Source organism: Callithrix jacchus, chromosome 12, assembly GCF_049354715.1.
Source record: "Callithrix jacchus isolate 240 chromosome 12, calJac240_pri, whole genome shotgun sequence".
NCBI lineage: Eukaryota > Metazoa > Chordata > Mammalia > Primates > Cebidae > Callithrix > Callithrix jacchus.
Genome location: NC_133513.1, coordinates 112,889,000 through 112,907,713, shown reverse-complemented (window position 1 = coordinate 112,907,713; position 18,714 = coordinate 112,889,000). Strand labels below are relative to the sequence as shown.

Sequence of the window (18,714 nt, the reverse complement as noted above, 5' to 3'; positions counted from 1 at the left end):
TAAAAAAATTTTTTTGAGACAGAGTCTTGCTCTGTTGCCCAGACTGGAGTGCAGTGGTGCAATCTTGGCTCATGGCAACCTCTGCCTTACGTGTTCAAGCAGATCTCCTGCCTGAACTCCTGAGTAGCAGAGTAACAGGTGTATACCACCATGCCCAGCTAATTTTTGTATTTTTAGTAAAGACAGGATTTTGCCATGTTGGCCAGACTGATCTGGAACTCCTGACCTCAAGTGATCTGCTCACCTTGGCCTCCCAAAATGCTGGGATTATAGGGGTGAGCCACCACATCTGGCCTATCTTGATTTATTTATAATGACTGTCTACAGAAACAAGTCTGTGGGGCTTTCTTAGTGTATTTTCAGGAGTCAAAAATCTAAACTTTAAAAAAATCTGTAAATTTAAGATAAATGCTGATTGAATGTTCTATATTTTTCTTTTTAAACAGGAATATTAAGAAAATCACTTTACCAAGTATTGGTCGATTTCGTCACTTTACCAATGAAACTTTGCTAGATATTTTATTTTATAATAGCCCCACCTACTGTCAGACAATTGTGGAAAAAGTAGGAATGGAGATAAACCGTCTGCATGCACTCTTTATGAGCCGGAACCCAGACTTCAAAGGAGGTGTCTCTGTTGCTGGTCACAGTTTAGGTAAAACTGTCAAATATTCACCTTTTAAATACAATTTTTGTTGAGTCATTACTGCTTTCAGTGTAGGAGATACTGTTAGTGCAAAATTAAGAATTACAGATTTTAAGTTTCAGAAAGGGTAGAAATGAAAGCTTTGAGTTTAGATTCTGCCTTTTCTAAATTCACCTGTAGTATTACCTAGGAATATTATGTATTTTAATTTATTCTGCTGTTTGATATAATAAAATTATTAATTATCAGGTCTTACAACATATAACGTTTGTATAACTTTTAACTATAGACTTTGAAAAATAATTTATTGTTATAAAAGCACCTACTATATTATAAGCCAAAATGTTTCTTTTTCTTAGGTTCTTTAATATTGTTTGACATCCTGTCTAATCAAAAAGATTTGAATTTATCAAAGTGCCCTGGCCCTCCTGCTGTTGCTAATGGAGTTGTGAAGCAACTACATTTTCAGGAAAAGCAGGTATGTCTGCACATGGCCAATTAACATTTCAATTTAGAGTCTATGGAGCTGAACGGTTTTTAAAAGTCTGAACTGTTTCCTGAAGCTTTTTGTTTGATCATTTGAACAAGGCCTGGCTTGGTTGCTTGGGCTAGTCTGGAGCTCCCTCCTGGCCTCAGGCGATCTTCCTGACTTGGCCTCCCAAAGTGCTGGGATCAGTACCTCTTCAGAGAATCCCCAAATTCAGAGTACAGTTATAGGCACAAATAAAATAACTACTGTGTCCAGCCCTGAAACTGGACACTGAGGGTGGATCAGAGTACACTGAGGTTTAGAAATGGATTGCAGTCATATAGCTCATTGTTTGAGTTTCTCACTTTTCTTCTTTATGGATTATAAATTTAAATGTGAAAGTTTGTAATTTTAAAATATGTAAATAATAGGAAATGGGGACATAAGTGATTTATTAAATATATACTTTTCAGAACATTCAGACTTTTTTTTTTGAGGCAAAATCTTGCTCTGTCAGCCAGGCTGTAGTGCAGTGGTGTGATCTTGGCTCACTGCAACCTCTGCCTCCTGAGTTCAAGCGATTCTCCTGCCTCAGCCTCTTGAGTAGCTGGGACTACAGGTGTGTGCCACCACACCTGGCTAATTTTTAATATTTTTAGTACAGACAGGATTTCACCATGTTGGCCAGGATGGTCTCGATCTTCTGACCTCTTGACTTGCCTGCCTTAGCCTCCCAAAGTGCTGGGATTACAGGTGTGAGCCACTGCACCTGGCCAGAATATTTAAACTTTGAATGGCAAAGTACTATACCTGAAATTATGATTTGGAGATAGAGCAAAATTGTTTGATTTTTCACAGATTAGAAGACATTATATGGGAGTTTTTCTGAACTTGTAATGTTTTACATACTTTTTTTTTTTAAAGATACCCGAAGAGCCAAAGCTCACTTTGGATGAGTCTTGTGACCTTGATGTTGAAAATGAAGAAGTCCTAACTTTGCAAGAAACTCTGGAAGCACTTAGCCTCTCTGAATATTTTAGCACTTTTGAAAAGGAAAAGATTGATATGGAATCCCTGGTACTGATGATAGTTTGATTCATTTTGTTTGAAATTGTTTTTCTTGTGTATAGATTGAAAATTAAGAATAAACACTTTTGTATCAAAATACATTCCAGAGTAGAGGGAGACTGAAATGTTTAAAAAAATTGAAAAACACAGAATTTTTTTTATATTCTGAAAGGCTTTCGGAATATGAAGAAAAATCCAGAAGCCATCAAAGAAAAAAATTGTGTAATAGTAGACACCAATTATAACATCTGAAGGCCAATGATAGATTTGCAACACACATTATAGACAGATGGCTTACTTCATAATATTCAAAGCTTCTACAAATCAGGTACAGAAAGGTCATCACATCGTTGTGATAGGTAAATAGGCAAAGAATGTAAACATTTACAGAAAAGGAAATAACAAATGACTTCTTAACTATGAAAACTCATAAGGGAAATGGAAATTGAAAGTACAATGAGATTTTTTTAACTTACTAGTTGGAAAAAATAGGAAGTTTGATAATATGTGGTCAGAATAAAGGGAAGTAGGCATTGTTATATATTGTTGGTCAGACTGTAAATTGGTACAACCTCTATGGAAGGCAGTTTGGCAGTATCTCTAAGAACATAAAAATTACCCTGTGCTTCATCAATTTCATTGCCAGGAATATTTCCTATAGAGAAATATTCACACAAGAATATCTATAAGGATACTCATGGTGGTGTTTGCAATATAACAAAGCATGTTGAGGAGTAGGTTGCTAGTGAAATCATTTATGGTGCATCCACATAATGGAGTACCCTACAGCTTTTGAATGAATGAGGTGGTGTCAGAGACACCCATCTCTCTCTCTTTTTTTTTTTTTTTTTGTTAATGAGAGCTTGTAACATTGCTCGGGTTGGCCTTGAACTCGTAGCCTCATCTCCTCAAGTGCCAGGACAACTGGCCGGAGCCACCGCGGCCCCCGAGAGATACCCATCTCTAAGATACATTACATGATGAGAGCAAAGTTCAGTACTATGTGCATAGCAGACTACACACACACACAGAAAAACACATAGGTGTTATGCATACATAAGACATCTCTTCAAAGAGCACATTTCTAGCAGTTGCTGCTGAGGGGAGAATTATATGGTTGGGGCAGCAGTGGAAGGAAGATATTTCATCATATGCTTGACTATAGCTTTGGAATTTTGTACAACAGCTATTTTCTGTTAATAGAATGATTTAGGTGTGGAGGCCTAAGACTTTATAGCCTAAACTAATGCATGATTTAAATATAAAATAATTAACTTTAAAAAAGTTGACTGACTCTTAGATTGCTTTAGTTGATGTGGTTTCTTTATAATTTTTATATTCTAATTTCGGTTCTTCTATCACTAGATTGATTAATGTGCTTGTTTGTTTCCTTTTGAAGCTTATGTGTACAGTTGATGACCTGAAGGAAATGGGGATACCCCTTGGACCCAGAAAGAAGATAGCTAACTTTGTAGAACATAAAGCAGCCAAACTGGTAAAGTTCACCTCTGACATCAAGAAAAACTAAAACTCATGGTGTGACCAGCTCGTTTATATTATAGAAAATTTTAATACTGCTATGGTTGGGTAAGCTAGTTTGGTCCCTACCTAGGGCACAGTAATGGAGCTGATGGAAACTCAGACTTTGGAGCCAGTCAGAGTTGAGTTTAAGTCCACGTTAGGGTAACTGGCCATCCTAGTTTTTCTGGGACCAAGTTCCTAGGATGAAGAACTTTCAGTTATAAAATAGGTATTTAAGGATTTTCTGGTACAAAACTGGTTAAGTTCTCGACAAATAAATTCTCAGCTCAACCACTCATTAACTACATATTAATGAGCTATTTTTATTTGGTTTTATTTGTCTGTTTCTTTTGAGATGGGATTTTGCTGTGTTTCCCACTGCTGGTCTCAAACTCCTGGGCTTAAGCTATCCTCCCACCTCAGCCTTCTGATCATGAGTGATTTTCTTAATTTTTCTGATCCTTTGTTTTGTTCATATCTAAAATGGAAGTAATAATACCTCCCTTACAGGGTTGGAGTAAGCATGAAATAATGCATGCAAAGCTCAGCACCAAGTAATAGCTCACTTTATTTCTGGTCCTTATCATCTAAAGAGAAGAGGAAAAACACATACACTACAGTCTCATTAAATAAACACAAAACAGCAAAAATTTTTAACAGTACAAAACAAGGCAACAACTAAGCATTTAAAACTAGAACAACTGGAAAAATATACTTGTTTTATTAATTTTAATTTATTGATCAAATTAATTTTACAGAGGTTTTCTAATTAGAAAAATTAGACGACACTTAGAGTGGCTGTTTTATTTTTATTGTTATTAACATGGTCTTTGATGATCCTTCTATCTTTTGAATTTCTGTGGTTCTATTATTTTACTGCCTATTTGCAACTCTTAACATATGTCATTTCTTTTTTTTTGAGACAGAGTCTCCCTCTGGTCGCCCAGGCTGGAGTGCAGTGACGTGATCTCAGCTCACTGCAACATCATCTCCTGGGTTGAAGTGATTCTCCTGTCTTAGCTTCCCAAGTAGCTGGGGTTATAGGTGCCTGCTATGCCCGGCTAATTTTTGTATTTTTTAGTAGAGACGGGGTTTCACCACGTTGGCCAGGTTGGTCTCGAACTCCTGACCTCAGGCCTGGAGTGTTGGGATTACAGGTGTGAGCCATCATGCCCAGCCATGTCATGTCTTTATGTGGAAAATGACTATAAAGTCATAGGACTGATTTTTTTTTTTTTTTTATGGTTAGCTTAAGGAATTGAGTCTTTTGGTACTTTATTGAATATCTGTCTCTTTTGAGTCAGGCACTGTGTTCAATTCTTGGGAGCTGGAGATTAACCAAGAACGTGCTGTCTACTTATGGGGAGCGTGTTGAGCTCAAATGATGACATACCAGTCCCATAATAGCGTGGCGTGTCAGCTGTTCTGAGAGAGATGAGAAGTGCCTGTTCTGGCTTGTCGAGACAAGCATGGGGTTGGCGAGAGAAGACTTCTCCAAGGGGATAGTGCTTGAGCTTGAAGGAGGGGTAAGGTCAGGGGAGATGGCCTTCTGGGAGCTGGCATGTGTTTTTCTGTAGCTGAAGCATCAGGAAAGCTGGAAAATGGGAAGGGCAGAGGGTTCCAAAAGCCCAAATGGCAGGTGTGGTGGCTTGGAGTTTTCTCTTGTAAGCGAGTGGATCTCAAACATGTTCTTATGGTCATGAAAGTCATGGTGTTTTAAAACAAACATTACAAAATGCTGACCTGCTTATTCTATCACAAGTTATGATTTAGCACCAAAACATCTATTTAGTCTAAATTTTAATTTTGACTTTTGGGCTGTGGAGAGCTTGCTTGGTTACAGTGCACAGGTGAAGTTGGAAAGTGGTGAAGCTGGAGGCAGTTGGAATCTTTTCTGGTAGTAATTCTAATTGTACAGTGACTGAAGGAGAGATGAAGACTGTATAAAGTAGGAGGCGGAGAGGGAGGGAGAACTCAAAAGACATTTTAGACGTAGACAAGCAGTATTTTATTAAGTGCTGAGAAAGGTTATTAGCTTTGGCAGTGAGAGGTATATTTTGTGTCATTTTTCTTGTATGTTGAATCATTTTGTCATTCCAGTTTACAAAGAGCTTTTTATCTCACCTGAGCTTCACGACAACCCTGTGAGTAGATCCCCAGGTGTCTGTCTCTGATGAGCACAGTAGTTAAACCGAGACTAGGACACAAGTGTGTCAGGGTTGTTCCTGTATACATCAAAATGCTCGTCTCCATGTCTGTATCAGTGAAGCAAAAGTCTGTAACAAAAACAAGAAACGAGAAACTTTGTGTTCTGGCTCTATACCATGTTCTTAATTTATTCTGTAATGAAAGGGAAAAAAGTAGAAAAAGATTCTGTAATTCTTGAAGAATTTCTAGAAGGAGACTGGTTTATGGGCTGCAGTTGCTTGGATATATAATTTATGGCATTATAAGAATGTTTTGAAATGAGCAAAAATCACTGGGCGCGGTGGCACGTGCCTATAGTCCCATCCACTCGGGAGGCTGAGGCCGGAGGATCTTTCGAGTCCAGGAATTCTGGGCGGGTGTTGCACTAAGTTCAGCATCAGTATGGTGACCTCCTGGGAGCGGGTGTCCACCAGGTTGCCTAAGGAGGGGTGAACTGGCCCAGGTCGGAAACGGAGCAGGTCAAAACTCCCGTGATGATCAGCAGTGGGATCGTGCCTGTGAATAGCCACTGCACTCCAGCCTGGGCAGCATAGGGAGACCCTGTCTCTTTATTTAATTTAAAAAAAAATTAAAAAAAAGTGAAATGAGCAAAAATCTATAGAGTGATCTTATTTTTTAAATTAAAAAGCAGTTGCCTTTGGATGAACCATGAAACTTTCTCAGCTGAGTTGCCATTGATTGCTCTACATTTCTTACAGATAACAAGTTGCTACTAGATCAATACAAAAATAATATGGTGTATCCTGTTGAGTTACTGTAACTGAAATAATGGGACCAAAATTAGCAATTATTTTATAATAAGGAGATCAAATATTTGTGACTGTGTGCTTTTTTTTTTTTCTTTTTAAGGCATCTTAGTAATTTTCATTTGAAAAAGAATTGTTTCTAGTGTTGGGAATATTGATAGTCAAGTATGTATATGTTCACCTTTTTTTTTGTTTGAGAGGCAGTATCGATTGCTCTGTTGTCCAGGCTGGAGTATACTGGCATGATTTCAGCTTACTGCAACCTTTGTCTCCCAGGTTCAAGTGATTCTCCTGCTTCAGCGTCCTGAGTAGCTGGGATTACAGGTGCCCAGCACCACGCCCAGCTAATTTTTGTATTTTTAGTAGAGACTGGGTTTCACTATGTTGGCCAGGCTGGTCTTGAACTCCTGACATCAGGTGATCCGCCTGCCTCGGCCCCCAGAGTGTTGGGATTACAGGCGTGAGCCACTACGCCTGGCCTATGTTGGTTCACAGTTTAAAAATTATTGCAAATAATTTTAGGGGAACAAAACAACTCTTGGCAACAGGACAATTTCTGATCTCTTTAGACAACTCTTAGCAATATAGAATGTTTTATGAATATTGTGGGCGGTAATTCTGAGTGAGAAAGCAGATTTAAAGTGAAGAACCCCGAAAATGTTCCTATTTCTGATTTTAGGCTTAATTTTGTGTTGCCTCTAAAGGGCAGAGATAATCAAGCCTTCTAAAACATTAATGGTGGAAACAGTTACAAGCTAGCTAAGAGTTTTCTTTTTTATAGACTGTCTTTTCAATTAACCAGTTAGACTTACTTTCCTGATTTCCTGCTGTTTGGAATTAAATAATAGATAAGATCATTTTGGCCAGCTGTGTTTTAAGGCACTGTTGATAGCTGTTTAAACAGAGGCTAACACTTAGTCATTCACAACCTAACTCGTGCTATTGGGAAGTAAACAAGTCCCCCTCCCACCCAGCTGTTTAAATATCTTCCATGTTATTGTTGCTGCTGTATTCAGGGCAAATTACAAAACCAGTGTGAATGGCTTTTTTCTTATTATAGAGGTAACACTTTTTTTTTTTTTTTTTTTTATTGGATTTTAGGTTTTGGGGTACATGAGCAGAGCATGCAAGACAGTTGCGTAGGTACACACATGGCAGTGTGCTTTGCTTTCCTTCTCCCCTTCACCCACATTTGGCATTTCTCCCCAGGCTATCCCTCCCACTGGCCCTCCCCTTTTCCCCCCAGTAGACCCCAGTGTTTAGTACTCCCCTTTCTGTGTCCATGTGTTCTCATTTTTCATCACCCGCCTATGAGTGAGAATATGCGGTGTTTCATTTTCTGTTCTTGTGTCAGTTTGCTGAGGTTGATGTTCTCCAGATTCATCCATGTCCCTACAAACGACACAAACTCATCATTTCTGATTGCTGCATAATATTCCATGGTGTATATGTGCCACATTTTTCCAATCCAGTCTATTATCAATGGGCATTTGGGTTGATTCCCGGTCTTTGCTATTGTAAACAGTGCTGCAATGAACATTCGTGTACATGTGTCCTTATAGTAGAACGGTTTATAGTCCTTTGGATATATACCCAGTAATGGGATTGCTGGGTCAAATGGAATTTCTATTTCTAAGGCCTTGAGGAATCGCCACACTGTCTTCCACAATGGTTGAACTAATTTACACTCCCACCAACAGTGTAAAAGTGTTCCTTTTTCTCCACATCCTCTCCAGCATCTGTTGTCTCCAGATTTTTTAATGATCGCCATTCTAACTGGCGTGAGATGGTATCTCAATGTGGTTTTGATTTGCATCTCTCTGATGACCAGTGACGATGAGCATTTTTTCATATGATTGTTGGCCTCATATATGTCTTCTTTCGTAAAGTGTCTGTTCATATCCTTTGCCCACTTTTGAATGGGCTTGTTTGTTTTTTTACTGTAAATCTGTTTGAGTTCTTTGTAAATTCTGGATATCAGCCCTTTGTCATATGGGTAAACTGCAAAAATTTTTTCCCATTCTGTTGGTTGCCGATTCACTCTAGTGACTGTCTCTTTTGCCGTGCAGAAGCTGTGGAGTTTGATTAGGTCCCATTTGTCTATTTTGGCTTTTGTTGCCAATGCTTCTGGTGTTTTATTCATGAAGTATGTTCTGGATAGTTTTGCCTAGATTTCCTTCTAGGGTTTTTTTGGTGCCAGGTCTTATGTTTAAGTCTTTAATCCATCTGGAGTTAATTTTAGTGTGAGGTGTCAGGAAGGGGTCCAGTTTCTGCTTTCTGCATACGGCTAGCCAGTTTTCCCAACACCATTTGTTAAACAGGGAATCCTTTCCCCATTGCTTGTTTTTGTCAGGTTTATCAAAGATTGTATAGTTGTAGATATGTTGTGTTGCCTCCGGTGCCTCTGTTTTGTTCCATTGGTCTATATCTCTGTTTTGGTACCAGTACCATGCTGTTTTGATTACTGTAGCCTTGTAGTATAGTTTGAAATCCAGTAGTGTGATGCCCCCCGCTGTGTTCTTTTTGCTTAGAATTGACTTGGCTATGCGGGCTCTCTTTTGGTTTCATATGAAGTTCATGGTGGTTTTTTCCAGTTCTGTGAAGAAAGTCAATGGTAGCTTGATGGGGATAGCATTGATTCTGTAAATTATTTTGGGCAGTATAGCCATTTTCACGATATTAATTCTTCCTAACCATGAACATGGAATGTTTCTCCATCTGTTTGTGTCCTCTCTGATTTCGTTGAGCAGTGGTTTGTAGTTCTCCTTGAAGAGGTCCCTTACGTTCCTTGTGAGTTGTATTCCAAGGTATTTTATTCTTTTTGTAGCAATTGTGAATGGCAGTTCGCTCTTGATTTGGCTTTCTTTAAGTCTGTTATTGGTGTAGATGAATGCTTGTGATTTTTGCACATTGATTTTATATCCTGAGACTTTGCTGAAGTTGCTTATCAGTTTCAGGAGTTTTTGGGCTGAGGCGATGGGGTCTTCTAGGTATACTATCATGTCGTCTGCAAATAGAGACAATTTGGCTTCCTCCTTTCCAATTTGAATACCCTTTATTTCTTTTTCTTGCCTGATTGCTCTGGCTAGAACTTCCAGTACTATATTGAATAGGAGTGGTGAAAGAGGGCATGCTTGTCTAGTGCCAGATTTCAAAGGAAATGCTTCCAGTTTTTGCCCATTCAGTATGATATTGGCTGTTGGTTTGTCATAAATAGCTTTTATTACTTTGAGATACGTTCCATCGATACCGAGTTTATTGAGGGTTTTTAGCATAAAGGGCTGTTGAATTTTGTCAAATGCCTTCTCTGCATCAATTGAGATAATCATGTGGTTTTTGTTTTTGGTTCTGTTTATGTGGTGAATTACGTTGATAGACTTGCGTATGTTGAACCAGCCTTGCATCCCCGGGATGAATCCTACTTGATCATGATGAATAAGTGTTTTGATTTGCTGTTGCAATCGGCTTGCCAATATTTTATTGAAGATTTTTGCATCTATGTTCATCATGGATATTGGCCTGAAGTTTTCTTTTCTTGTTGGGTCTCTGCCAGGTTTTGGTATCAGAATGATGTTGGTCTCGTAAAATGATTTGGGAAGGCTTCCCTCTTTTTGGATTGTTTGAAATAGTTTTAGAAGGAATGGTACCAGCTCCTCTGTGTGTGTCTGGTAGAATTCGGCTGTGAACCCATCTGGACCTGGGCTTTTCTTGAGTGGTAGGCTCTTTTTTTTTTTTTTTTTTGGGGGGGGGGGAGGAAGGGAGGAAGGAAGGGAATAAGGACGGTAGGGAGGAAGGAAGGGATGAAGGAAGGAGAAAGGAAGGGAGGAAGTGGGGAGGGAGGGAGGGAGGGAGGGAAGGGAAGGAAGGAAATCAAGCAATGAGAGAGACATTGCAGACCTAGATCTAGAGGTTTACAAGTTGATTTCTTTTTTTTTGAGAGAAGGAAAGAAAAAAAAAATAAGTAAACGAGAGGAAGAAAGAGGAAGAAAAAGAGGGAGAGTAAATGGAAATATTGCTTTATTTTGAAAAAATTTGGGTATTAATAATGGCCAATCAATGTTTCATTTAAACTTATGGGTAGGTGTGATGTGGTATTGACAAGAATGTATATTTTGTGTATTTGAAGTGGAGAGCTCTATAAATATTTATTAAGTTTACTTGTTCCGGATCTGAGAACTTCCCTCCCTCCCTCCCTCCCCACTTCCTCCTTGATATCCTTATTAATTTTCTGTCTCATTGAATCTAAGTCTCTATGTATCTGGGTGTTAGGATCGTTAGCTCTTGTTGTTGCATTGATCCTTTTACCACTGTATCTTTGTTGCTTTAAAATCTATTTTATCTGATACGAGAATTGCAACTCCTGCTTTTTATTTATTTATTATTTATTTTTGCTCTCCATTTAGTTGGTAAATCTTTCTCCATCCCTTTGTTTTGAGTCTTTGCATGTGAAACAGGTCTGGACGTAACATGCCATTGGGTTTTGGCTGTGTCTTTTGATTGGGGGATTTAGTCAATTTAAATCTAGGGTTACTGCCATTTGATGTTGACTGGCTGTTTTATCCATTCGTTGGTGTAAATTCTTCTTTATGTCGGCGCTCTCCACTTTTTGGTGTATCTTCAGAAAGGCTAACACTGGTTGTTTCTTTCTGTGTGTAATGCTTCCTTCAGAAGCTCCTGCAAAGCAGGCCTGGTGGTAATAAAACCTCTGAGTTCTTGCTTGTTCACAAAAGATTTTATTTTTCCATAAGTTGTGAAGCTTAGTTTGGCTGGATATGAAATTCTGGGCTGAAGGTTCTGTTCTTTGAGGATGTTGAATATTGGCCCCCACTCTCTTCTGGCTTGTAGAGTTTCTGCTGAGAGATCTGCTGTAAGTCTAATAGGCTTGCCTTTGTGGATAACATGACCTTTCTCTCTGGCTGCCCTTAGTATTTTCTCCTTCATTTCAACCCTGGTGAATCTAACGATTATGTGCCTTGGGGTTGCTCTTCTTGAGGAATATCTTTGTGGTGTTCTCTGTATTACCTGGGGTTGAATGTTGACCTGCTTTGCTACTTTAGGAAAATTTTCCTGAATAATATCCTGAAGGGTATTTTCCAGCTTGGATTCATTCTCTCCGTCGCATTCAGGTACACCTATCAAATGTAGATTTGGTCTTTTCACATAGTCCCACATTTCTTGGAGACTTTGCTCATTCCTTTTTATCCTTTTTTCTCTAATCTTTTCTTCGCGTTTTATTTCATTAAGTTGGACTTTGACCTCTGATATTCCTTCTTCTGCTTGAACAATTCGAGTGTTTAAACCTGTGCATACTTCTCGGAGTTCCTGTATTGTATTCTTCAGTTCCATTAATTCACTCATACTCCTCTCTAAGTTGTCTATTCTCAATAGGATTTCATCAAACCTTTTTTCAAAGTTCCTAGTTTCTTTACGTTGGGCTACAACATGTTCTTTTAACTCACCGAAGTTTGTTATTATCCATTCCTTGAAGAGTGATTCTGTCATCAGGAGGCGCTCGTTCTCCATCAAGCCTTGTTCCATTGTTGATGTGGAACTGTGATCATCTTTAGAGGGAGAGGCGTTCTGATTTTGAGTATACTCAGCCTTTTTACGCTGGTTTCTTCCCATCATTGTAAATTTATCCTCCTGTTGTGTTTGAAATTACCAACTTTCAGATTAGGTCTCTTGAGTGGACGTCCAGGTTGTTAGTTCCCAGGGCCAGAGCAGCGGTGTTGAAACTGATGGTGCTTTTCTGCCCAGGATTCTCCTGCCTGGCTTCCTTCTTGTGTCCGTAGTAGGCGACTCTGCCTTCCCGGGGCTCCAAATCTCGTCAGAAGGGGAACCCGTCCCGTTTACTCTGCGCCAAGCGCTGCCACGCTGAGGTGCCATCACTGCCACTGCGCCGGGCTCTGGTATTGTGCTGGAGGCCCTTGTGGGTCCTCCAAATGTGTTTACTCTGCTCCGAGAGCTTCCACGCCAAGGTGCCAGCGGAACCGCTGCGACGGCCATGAGAGTCACGCTGGCCACCCATGTGTTTCCTCCACTGGGGGATCTTCTGATCCGTGAGCAAGCAGACTTTGTCTGAAAGTGTGGCGTCCTCTAGTTCTCCGCGCCTTCCCTGAGAGCTGCAATCTCGGGATGTTAGCGATCGGCCATCTTGGATCGTTCCCGAGTGGTAGGCTCTTAATTGCTGCCTCGACTTCTGACCTTGTTATTGGTCTATTCATAGTTTCAGCTTCCTCCTGGTTTAGGCTTGGGAGGACACAGGAGTCCAGGAATTTATCCATTTCTTCCAGGTTTACTACTTTATGTGCATAGAGTTGTTTGTAATATTCTCTGATGATGGTTTGAATTTCTGTGGAATCTGTGGTGATTTCCCCTTTATCATTTTTTATTGCATCTATTTGGTTGTTCTCTCTTTTATTTTTAATCAATCTGGCTAGTGGTCTGTCTATTTTGTTGATCTTTTCCAAAAACCAGCTCTTGGATTTATTGATTTTTTGAAGGGTTTTTCGTGTCTCAATCTCCTTCAGTTCAGCTCTGATCTTAGTTATTTCTTGTCTTCTGCTGGGTTTTGAGTTTTTTTGATCTTGCTCCTCTAGCTCTTTCAATTTTGACTATAGGGTGTCAAGCTTGGATCTCTCCATTCTCCTCATATGGGCACTTATTGCTATATACTTTCCTCTAGAGACTGCTTTAAATGTGTCCCAGAGGTTCTGGCACGTTGTGTCTTCGTTCTCATTGGTTTCGAAGAACTTCTTTATTTCTGTCTTCATTTCATTGTTTACCCAGTCAACATTCAAGAGCCAGTTGTTCAGTTTCCATGAAGCTGTGCGGTTCTGGGTTGGTTTCTGTATTCTGAGTTCTAACTTGATTGCACTATGGTCTGAGAGGCTGTTTGTTATGATTTCAGTTGTTTTGCATTTGCTGAGCAGTGCTTTACTTCCAATTATGTGGTCAATTTTAGAGTAGGTGTGATGTGGTGCTGAGAAGAATGTGTATTCTGTGGATTTGGGGTGGAGAGCTCTGTAAATGTCTATCAGGTTTGCTTGCTCCAGGTCTGAGTTTAAGCCCTGGATATCCTTGTTGATTTTCTGTCTGGTTGATCTGTCTAATATTGACAGTGGAGTGTTAAAGTCTCCCACTATTATTGTGTGAGAGTCTAAGTCTCTTTGTAAGTCATTAAGAACTTGCCTTATGTATCTGGGTGCTCCTGCATTGGGTCCATATATGTTCAGGATCATTAACTCTTCTTGTTGTATCGATCCTTTTACCATTATATAATGGCCTCCTTTGTCTCTTTTGATCTTTGTTGCTTTAAAGTCTATTTTATCTGAGATGAGAATTGCAACTCCTGCTTTTTTTTGCTCTCCATTTGCTTGGTAAATCTTCCTCCATCCCTTTATTTTGAGCCTTTGTGTATCCGTGCATGTGAGATGGGTTTCCTGGATACAGCACACTGATGGGTTTTGGATTTTTATCCAATTTGCCAGTCTGTGTCTTTTGATTGGTGCATTTAGTCCATTTACATTTAGGGTTAATATTGTTATGTGTAAATTTGATACTGCCATTTTCATGCTAAGTTGCTGTTTTGCCTGTTAGTTGTTGTAGATTCTTCATTATGTTGATGCTCTTTACCATTTAGTGTGATTTTGAAATGGCTGGTACTGGTTGTTCCTTTCTGTGTGTAGTGCCTCTTTCAGGAGCTCTTGTAAAGCAGGCCTGGTGATGACAAAATCTCTGAGTACTTACTTGCTTGTTTGCAAAGGATTTTATTTTTCCTTCACTTCTGAAGCTCAGTTTGGCTGGATATGAAATTCTGGGTTGAAAGTTCTTTTCTTTAAGAATGTTGAATATTGGCCCCCACTCTCTTCTGGCTTGTAGTGTTTCTGCCGAGAGATCTGCTGTGAGTCTGATGGGCTTCCCTTTGTGGGTGACCCGACCTTTCTCTCTGGCTGCCCTTAGTATTTTCTCCTTTATTTCAACCTTGTTGAATCTGACGATTATGTGCCTTGGGGTTGCTCTTCTTGCGGAATATCTTTGTGGTGTTCTCTGTATTTCCTGCATTTGAGTGTTGGCCTGTCTTGCTAGGTGGGGGAAATTTTCCTGGATGATGTCCTGAAGAGTATTTTCCAGCTTGGATTCATTCTCTTCGTCCCCTTCTGGTACACCTATCAAATGTAGGTTAGGTCTTTTCACATAGTCCCACATTTCTTGGAGACTTGTTCATTCCTTTTTGCGCTTTTTTCTCTGATCTTGGTTTCTCGTTTTATTTCATTGAGTTGGTCTTCGACTTCAGATATTCTTTCTTCTGCTTGGTCAATTCGGCTATTGAAACTTGTGCATGCTTCGCGAAGTTCTCGTATTGTGTTTTTCAGCTCCTTTAATTCATTCATATTCCTCTCTAAGTTATCCATTCTTGTTATCATTTCCTCATATCTTTTTTTAAGTTCCTTAGTTTCTTTGCATTGATTTAATACATATTCTTTTAGTTCACAAAAGTTTCTCATTATCCACCTTCTGAAGTCTAATTCCGTCATTTCGTCACAGTTATTCTCCGTCCAGCTTTGTTCCCTTGCTGGTGAGGAGTTTTGGTCCTTTCTAGGAGGCAAGGTGATCTGGTTTCGGGTGTTTTCCTCCTTTTTTCGCTGGTTTCTTCCCATCTTTGTGGATTTATCCACTTGTCATCTGCGTAGTTGCTGACTTTTCGATTGGGTCTCTGAGTGGACACCCAGATTGTTGATGATGAAGTATTTCTGTTACTTGGTTTTCCTTCTACCAGTCTAGCCCCTTCGCTGTACGACTGCCGAGGTCCACTCCAGGCCCTGCTTGTCTGGGGTGCACCTCTAGCAGCTGTGGCACAGTGAGGGATGCTACCAGTTTCTTTTTCTGCTATCTTTGTCCCAGGATGATGCCTGCCAAAGGTCAGTCTTTTGGATATGGAGGGGTCAGGGAGCTGCTTGAGGAGACAGTCTGTACTTAATAGGAGCTCAAGTGCTGAGCTGTGAGCTCTGTTGTTCATTCAGGGCTCTTAGGCTGCTATGTTTGATTCTGCTGCAACAGAGCTCATTAAAAAAACCCTTTTTTTCTCAAATGCTCTGTGTTGGGGGGGTTCGCGCTTTATTTTTGGATGTCCATTGAGGTGTCCTGCCCAGCTAGGAGGCAGACTAGCCACTGTTTGCCTGCCGAGGCTCTGCCCTGCTGTTGTGTGGTTCGCCCTGTTGCTGCAGGCTCTGCTGTTCTGCTGTGGTCTCCGCCACGCCCTGCGGCGGAGTCTCTCTGTTGTAGCGGGTTGCCTCGGCAACGGCAGGCTGCGTCAGCAGTGGGCGTGTGTCTCAGTAGGGACGGGTTGCCTCGGCAACGGCTGGCTGCGTCAGCAGTGGGCGTGTATCTCAGTTGGGGCGGGTTGCCTCGGTAATGGTGGACGCCCCTCTCCCACAGAGCGTCTCGGACCGTCTGCACGGGGATCGTTTGAAATCGCGGTTTTTGTTCATCCCACTGGGCTACCCCAAACGCTCTGTCCCTGCAATCCCCTGGGCTGGCCCACTGTCCAAGTCTCGTTCAGTCTCAAGTCCAGCCCTCTCAAGTCTCAGGTTGCCGGTTCAACAGGGCACCCGGACAAGCACGCCCTGTGGGGAGCGTTGGGTAGGGCCTTCCGCCGCCACCCCGGCTGCCGGCTTCGCCAGGCAGAGGTACTGCCTGGCGTCCCGCGTCTCCTTTATACTTGGGAATTTCCCCGTTCTGTGGGCAACAAAGATCAGTCTGGAAATGCAGCTCCGACTCACTTCTCCGCGGATTCAACGAGAGCTCCAATCCTGGGTTCTCACAGTGCCATCTTGAGTCCTCCCCCACTTTTTTTTTTTTGAGACGAGTCCTGCTGTGTTGCTCAGGCTGAAATGCAGTGCTGGATCTCAGCTCACTGCAACCTCTGTCTCCCAGGTTCAAGCAGTTCTCTTGCTTCAGTCTCCCAAGTAGCTGGGATTACAGGCATGTGCCAGCACGCTCAGGTAATTTTTTTGTATTTTTAATAGAGATGGGGTTTTGCCATGTTGGTCAGGCCGATCTCAAACTCCTGACCTCAGGTGATCCACCTGCCTTGGCCTCCCAAAGTGCGGGGATTACAGGCATGGGCCACGGTGCCTAGCTGAGATAATAGCTTTTGTGTAGATGCCCCAAAGCTTTTGTTTACTTATAGAAACACAGATCTTTTGAAAAATTATTTATTATTATTTTTTGAGACAGGGTCTCACTCTGTTACTCAAGAGTGTTGCCCACATGGCTCACTGCAACCTCCATCTTCTGGGTTCAAGCAATCCTCCCACCTCATCCTCCCAAGTAGCTGAGACTTCAGGTTGGTACCACCATGCCTGGCTAATTTTTCTATTTTTTATAGAGATGGGGTCTTGCCATGTTGCCCAGGCTGGTCTTGAACCCCTGAGCTCAAGTGATCCACCCACCTCAGCCTTCCAAAGTGCTGGGATTACAGGCGTGTGCTGAAATGCTTACATCTTAAGTGTGCAGTAGGATAAGTTTTCACAACTGTATGCACTTGTGTAATCACTGCCTAAAATAAGAAATTGAACATTTCTGTGTTCATTTCTATTTTATGAGGGAGCTCAGGTAGCTCCCTCATGCTTCTTTCTAGTTAACTCCTCCCACCACAAAACCACACTTCTGATTTCCTTCAATATGGAATAGTTTTGCCTGTTATAAAAATTCATGTAAATAGAATGAATAATATATATTCTTTTTTTTTTTTTTTGAGACAAAGTCGTGCTCTGTCACCAGGTGCCAGGCTGGAGTGCAGTGGCACAATCTTGGCTCACTGCAATCTCCGCCTGCTGGGTTCAAGCAATTCTTCTGCCTCAGCCTCCTGAGTAGCTGGGACTATAGCCACCATGCCCAGCTAATTTTTGTATTTTTTAGTAGAGACGGGGTTTCACCCTGTTGGCCAGGATGGTTTTGGTTTCTTGACCTCGTGATCCGCCTGCCTCGGCCTCTCAAAGTGTTGGAATTAGAGGCGTGAGCCACTGCACCCGGCCTATATATTCTTTTATACTTGGTTTCTTTTACTCAAAGTAATATTATTGGGATTTGTCTAACGAGAGCCAATACTTAGTTGTAGCTGTTTTGCTATATTTTCTTTGCTTCTTGTTTTTCTTAAGAATATTAAATTATAGACATTGTGACATTTGTTCCCCAAATATTTAGTATGCATGTCTAAAAAGGACATGTACAAAGTTTTTTAAATTTTAATTTTTTTTCTGAGACAGGTCTCTCTCTGTTGCCCAGGCTGGAGTGCAGTGGCACGATCACAGGTCACTGCAGTCTTGACCTTCTAGGCTCAAGTGATCCTCCCACATCAGCCTCCTGAGTAGCTGGGACCACAGGTGTACACCACCAGGCCTGGCTACTTTTTTATTTTTTGTAGAGATAGAGGTCTCACTATGTTGCCTACATTGGTCTTGAACTCCTGTCCTCAAACGATTCTGCCACCTTGGCCTCCCAAATTGCTGAGATTACAGAGTGAGCCACTGTGCGTGGCCTGGACATTTTTTTTAATTAGCTAAAGCAAAAGCTTCAGGGAATAAAAAGGACATTAAAAAAATCCAAATACTATTACTATTCCTAAGAAGTTACTAATCATCCCTTAACACTGAGATAACATGTTTTATAATGATAGCTGGGAGCTGAACCTTTCCTCAAGATTATGTTACTACATTTTGGTATTTTACAGAAAAAAGCATTGTCAGAAAAGAAGGCAATGGCAGTCACTTCTACAAAAGGACAAGAGGAAAGTGCCCAGAAAACTAAAGACATGGCTTCTCTCCCCGCAGAATCTAATGAGTCAAAGAGGAAACTTCCAGTTGGTGCTTACGTTTCTTCTGTGTGTGTTAATTATGAATCTTTTGAAGTTGGCGCTGGACAGGTAAGTTTGCGTATGGACTAGGGCTACATAGTTCATGTTGGAATCATACATCTTTATCATTTGGGCTGGCTTTAAGTTCTTTAAATATTTTTTTGATATTTATTTGGGATGTGGAGAAAAATGATTTAGT

General features: G+C 40.8%; 1 protein-coding gene across 4 annotated transcripts in view; it reads left to right on the top strand.

The window, feature by feature from the left end:
• Nucleotides 1–18,714, top strand: part of SEC23IP (SEC23 interacting protein) — a 62,840-nt gene that overhangs the window by 25,701 nt on the left and 18,425 nt on the right. For all 4 annotated transcript variants that reach the window (XR_013525151.1, XM_078346630.1, XM_078346629.1 and 1 more), the window contains 5 exons: nt 447–655; nt 1,006–1,124; nt 2,040–2,192; nt 3,583–3,678; nt 18,393–18,584. Coding sequence is in view for 3 of the 4 variants with exons in the window: in XM_078346630.1 (XP_078202756.1) it covers nt 447–655; nt 1,006–1,124; nt 2,040–2,192; nt 3,583–3,678; nt 18,393–18,584 (769 nt within the window). In the remaining variant the exon portion in view is untranslated. The remainder of the gene's footprint in view (nt 1–446; nt 656–1,005; nt 1,125–2,039; nt 2,193–3,582; nt 3,679–18,392; nt 18,585–18,714) is intronic.